This window comes from Loa loa (genome assembly GCF_000183805.2).
Source record: "Loa loa unplaced genomic scaffold supercont3.9, whole genome shotgun sequence".
NCBI lineage: Eukaryota > Metazoa > Nematoda > Chromadorea > Rhabditida > Onchocercidae > Loa > Loa loa.
Genome location: NW_018108189.1, coordinates 110,294 through 116,590, shown reverse-complemented (window position 1 = coordinate 116,590; position 6,297 = coordinate 110,294). Strand labels below are relative to the sequence as shown.

At 31.2% G+C, this 6,297-nt stretch overlaps 1 protein-coding gene across 1 annotated transcript; it reads left to right on the top strand.

The window, feature by feature from the left end:
• Positions 1 to 886: 886 nt before the first annotated feature.
• LOAG_08523 (hypothetical protein) lies at positions 887 to 3,130 on the top strand (the record flags this gene model as incomplete). The annotated part of the gene is made up of 3 exons (XM_003144054.1): positions 887 to 1,036; positions 2,467 to 2,577; positions 2,846 to 3,130. 3 exons carry the CDS (start codon positions 887 to 889, stop codon positions 3,128 to 3,130), a joined length of 546 nt encoding a protein of 181 aa, XP_003144102.1.
• Between the last annotated feature and the right edge of the window lie 3,167 nt (positions 3,131 to 6,297).

Here is a 6,297-nt window from a genome sequence, read left to right as displayed (position 1 = left end):
CTACTACTATATATATATATATATATATATATATATATATATATATATATATATATATATATATATATATATATATATATATATATATATATATATAATTAATACTGACTTTTAAAATTAAAATGTATCTTTCTTTTGACAAACACTTATTTACCTTTTTTGATCATCGTATCATGGATAATTTCAAAGAAAATGGATTAATTTCACATTTAGGTGTTGTAATTAACTTTCTGCAGCATTGTTTACACCTCGTAGACAGGTAGAGCATTTGGTGGAAGGGCCAATATTCACAACCAGGGAAGTTAACTATGCCCAATGAATTTCACTTTTTAATCTATTTCATTTCAGAAAAAGTTACTGCAATGTTTTTTCATTTGGGTAAAGAACCATTCAGCAGTTTAGCTGTAAACTCATCAGTTTAAAAATAGGAATACAAAGCTTTTTGCAAAGTACTGATTGAGAGGGAATAATTTTTGTACTAAACTGACTTCAGTGTTTCTATTAGTTTTTTTTACACCTTCTCAAATCTCACACCTCAAAATATATGTTCAAAGCAATTTAAGCCATTTCTTGAAGTCATTTAACAAAAGTTTAGATTATTATACGGCAGTTTATTAAAATTAATGAGATCAGATCTCATCTTTTTTTTTAAATCCAGGACAAAATTCAGCTGTTTTTCAAAAATTCCCATCAAAATGAATTATTTTAGTATGGCTTGTTTCCTCTAGACGTTGGTTGGTCCAGCAGATATTGAGAATGGTTGGTCAGTTTTATTTAGATAGGCTTGAGAGATATTTGCCAACTCATGGATAATTTGAACTCTATATTCTAATCCGTCGTTTTATTATTTCAGAAGCCTCCATATTCGTATATTTGGTTAACATACATGGCTATACAGAATTCAGAAGAAAAGATGCTTCCGCTGACTGAAATTTACAAATATATTATGGATAAATTTCCGTTTTATCGCAAAAATACACAACGATGGCAAAATTCTCTCAGACATAACTTATCATTCAATGATTGTTTTGTTAAGGTATTCTTCAATGATTTCTTCTTTTATCCATTAGAAAAAGTAGACTTATTTCTTCAAAGACTAAAATGGGACCAATCAAATGGTACAACAATGCCTTTGCTTCAAGATTTATCAGATAAATAGCAATTGAGAGGACAGCTGAAATGAAGGAATAAGAGTTTCGCTTACTTTTAACTTTGTTTTAAAATCAACGAGGAGGTCATAAGATGCAATGATCCGAATAAGGTTGGCATAATACACATTCTGAGCATAGGTCTTATATTTGAACTCAAATTTCAAACTTTGTTGCTCTTTCTACTTAAGCTCTTTTGCTGTAAAAAACAAAAACGTCATAAGTTACAATTGTTTGCAATCTTGTTATTTGCTTTACATAAAACTCATAGTATAAACTAATTCTTTAACTGAGTAAAATCTGGTCACTTTCATGATTTACGAACTATCACTCAACTTCAATTTTCAATATTCATAAAAAAATGATTTGTAATTCTTAATTACCTCCGTTGCTTTGCTTTAAATATTCTCTCAGAATTCAATAACGAATTTGCAAATTTCAAGTGAACTTCTTTATTCAGCCAAATTACTAATTGCAAAAAAAAAGAACGTTTTGAAGGACGATTTGGAAGATTTATTTTGCATTCACTTTTTTCTCCTATAAAATATATAATATTGGATAGGATCGTAAATAAACTATAACCACCCGCTGTGCTCTCTCTGAGTGATACCATCCCGTCCCGGATAGCTTTACTCCGTCGGTCAGTTATTTTAATCAAAGAAAAAACTGGTTCAAACAACACTGCAGCATTTTGCTGCTAATCGAGTCGAGAGAATATTCCATCTTTAATTTCAGTTCGCAATCTCTAATTTTAATTGCATATTCGACAACTTTGGTCAAAATAAGATTTTATTAGAACTCTTTGATCTTTATGCTTTTTTTTCGCGGATAGATCTCTTCGAGTCTTATTCATTTTTACATGACTGAAACAATACGAAATGATCGGCTTTCACTTTATTATTTAATTATTGATCTAACTTTCCACTTGTAAAATATAAAGTAAGCGATGGTAGTAAAACTATAATCTTAACGGTACCGAGGACAAAAAGAATGCAACGAGCTACCGTATACCAAATCTCGTCAGAGCTGCAATACTGATGATAGGCTGCGTCATGTAAAAATGAATTTTAGCGTAACTACAATTGCACTTCTTTCATCCGCGGTACTGCTAAGATTGCAATTTTACATGCCAATATATTTCAAAATTCTAGTGTCTAAAAACTTCACCGCTTATTTCTCTCCTTTATTAACTAATGATTAAGATTGTTATAAACGTTGCCTCGAAGTAGCCACGAAAAGAAGTAATTGCGAATAACCCAAATGAGAGGAAAAAAGAAGACCAAATTTAACTAATGAAATTTAATCACTTCTGTTTTAGATACCACGACGACCAGATAAGCCCGGTAAAGGATCTTATTGGGCGGTTCATCCACATGCTCTAGGAATGTTTGAAAATGGTAGCTGCTTGAGACGAAGGAAAAGGTTCAAGGTATTTTCTCTCATTTCCGCTAAAGCTTGGCAATTTTCTTTGAGAAATACTAGTTGTGAAGTGGCAGAGATTTAACTCATGAGAGATTTACTATGATTACTCTAGTAGTTTTGCACTCGATAAATTCAGGATAGGATACTGGAATCGATCTTCTTTTGCTCACTTCCAATATACAATTTTTCTGCAAAACTTACCCAGTCACCAAGAAATAATTAGAGTGTATCCATTGCTTTTTAATATACTTGCCTTAATGTTATTTAATGGATAGGTCCAAACATATGGTACTAGCGAAGATTTGCAACATCCACTCCCGAAGCTAACCTACCATCAACCTCCGTGTTCTCCATTGCAATGGCTATTCCCTACTCATTTACCATCATCCGTAATATCCGGAACATTCATGGATCCGCAACAATTCTTCTTGACAACCCATAGCCTCCTTTTGTTCCCTTCTTTAACTCAGCAATTAGCTGATTCATCAACCATTATGACACCAAAATCAATTTGTAATTCTTCCTTTACCATTGATTCAATATTATCATCACCAACCTGACTAATATCACTTATCATGGCTCAACAAATTTTTGCAAACTATTTTTACAAATTTTTGATATAACTTTTGTAATCCCGACAAATGGTAATATTTTTTGTAATATTTACTCCTTAGAACTTTTTGAAAATGGAATTAACTATTGCAAGAGCTTTTACTAGCTCAAATTTCTTTTCTTAGTCCGATTTCAAAATATCATTCCATCTTATTATTCAAATATATGAGAGAAGTCATTCTCAAGCGTTCATTCATGAAATACGACTGCAAAACGATTACTTTCTTCATCCGCAATGATCATAACATCGCAGTTTACAGTATCCTTCGTCCTTATCAGGTTGTCCATTATCATCCATATTCATTATCATCCATTTGTTACCGTTACGCTGCCTGTTTTTTCATTGTTATAATTAGTCATTGCTCGCAGTACATTTAAACATCAACAATAAAAGATTTCACTTTACGACGGATTTAATTCAAATCTGCGTGAATTTCAAATTTTTTTTTTGAATTTCAAATGAATAAGTGGTTTTCACAATTATTTGTTGGAAGCGTTGAAATGTTGAAAATGTTTGAATAAAGTGTGTTATCTATTTCCTTATTTTCAATTTTCGTTTAAAATCCATTCAATTATCACCAAAAAAAATTAACGATACTACCTTTGCATTCAAATTTTACCCAATTATGACCCAAATTATGATCCAATTATGAGCGAAGCTCATTAAGGGATGATTATCAATTAAAATGATACTAAAATGCCATCTTCTCTTGTCCTGCTCTATCCAATAAGTCTATTCACTTAGGAAACCCATATAACTTGCTTAAGATACTTATTTCTCGATTAAAGAGCAAAGATAAGTCCAAAGTAGTATAGTTCTGAAGTACATATATGCCAGAAAGAACTTGTGCAAACGATTCAAATTCAAAGGTAATTAATTATACCTTCCAATTAAATATTGTAATCTTTCAAACAACCACGATATCAAAATCTTGCAAATATTTAGTTTCGTCCTGTTTTAATTATCATATATCTCTGCTCTTGATTCCATTAGAGATTTCGTTGTTAAAATTATATCTGTTGATATTAATTAGATTTGTATATACGTTTGATATCATATTGTGTTATTATTATAATCATTAATGAATGAAATGAATTTGATCTGTGGTCGTCCAGTAGGTGACATTACTCCATTTATTGCAATTGGCAATACTGCTTATTACAATGCAACAGATGTTTCAGCTTGTTCTCATCCTTTCCTATCATTTCTTCTTTATGCTACTCCTTTGGGAATGATTGCCAAATTATGTTCCCAAAGGTTAAGGGTCATAACTGTTTTTGTTAATTCACTGAGTGAGCAAAGAAAGGTTATATTTCGAGAATTGTCGTAACCTTGGTAAAGTTTCTTAAAGAAACTTTTTTTCAAAATTTATTCTTTTTCTTAATTTTTTTTTCAAAAAGCTTTCAAAATTTTGTATTTTTGATTATATACACAATTGAAATGACCTGTTTTCCAAAGTGAATTTTTTTTAATATCTTATTTTCACTTGTTGGGAGTTTTTCAAGGAAAAGTGATTATTTTAGTGTACCTATTTTATGATGGTCATTATGATAATGATAATAGTTATAACAGATTGCTATTATTGTAATTATCATCATTACCATAACCACTGGAAAGGATATCTCCAAAATTCTCGCACTGGAAAAAAGTATTCATGTGATTTTTAGAGAGGTAACTGTGAAACAAAAGCAACGATCGTCACTACCATTAAAATGTCCTTGTTTCCACTATTGCCATTACCATCAACAATCATACTGCCATTTTTGGTGTTTTATGGTTTTTGTTGATTGGCCATTCGGTTGATGATTCTGTCATCTTATCTATGGGTTTATTTTGCGGTAAAGGCGCCAAAATGGTTGGTGATTATAACGCGAATTGGTATTTAACCAATGACAACGGTGACCGCAGTAAATTAACCACAGGTGATCACAGTACCACAGCAAATTGTCTCTTAAAATATTATCAATGATAAAGGAAACACAAACATATAGTTGCCAGTGATTGAATTTTCTGTTTGGTTTTTTTCTGAACCCTAAGGAAGATGTAACCCCAAATAAATCTTAATTTCAAAGACTATGCATTAAAACAATATGACTAATAGTGTGAGATAAACAAAAACCCAATTAGTTGGCAGCAGATTCATCTTGAAACATTTGAGCAAAAGATCGTATGAAAATGCTAATACCAATGTTATCATCTTCAGACAAACGAAATTAGATAAACCTAATCGGAGGTATAAACTTACTTGAAATATTCAAATGTCTTTTCGGGATGATTGGCTTCTCGGTTTGTAATGATCTAAGCAAATACCCATGGGAAATCATGGCATTGTCCAGAAATTATTTGTTTTCAAACAATTTCTTTCTTCCTTCTTGTCTTAATCTATCTATACTAATGAAAATCTGTGTATTGGAGTGTTAACCCTTCTCGGCAATCCTAATCTAACTCGCCGCCTTCTTTGCATTTCAAATTCTGAAATAAAAATTAAACCAGCATTTCGTTCAATATAACACGCATTTACAACGACTTACCTTGTTGTCACAGTACCTCCCATCATTCCATCATGCCATTTTCACCTCACACTAATGATGTGTATTCTGAGAGTAATGCTGTCCCGATGAATCTATGTGTTAATTTTTGATTATTATTATCAAAGAAGGATGCATAAAATTCAAATATCTAAAAACACGTCAGATTGATGCAAAGTGCTTTATTAGAAATGAAGCAGTTGGGATTTTCCAGCAATAATCAATTTCTTTCTCGAAATAAGATGAAATCAATCCAGTTCAAACTAGCAAAACTAAACTAGAAAATTCTGATGAACGCAAAGAGATGGTCTGGTATGTCTCAGGATAAGAACTTTTCCTTTATAATAAATACTATTCATTTCTTCAAACTAGAAGAGGAAAAGCAAAACAAAAACACTATTATTTCTCTTCAATCTCTTTCTAATTGTACTACATTTTTAAGAACAATTTTCGGGTTATTCCATGAAACAAAAAGGTGATGATAAGGTTTGAAAATTAATGTCAAGGACATGAGAATATACATCTAAGCAGAGACATTTGTTCGAAAAATACTTTTTTTTTGCTTGCTTAACGGAAAATAAATGTT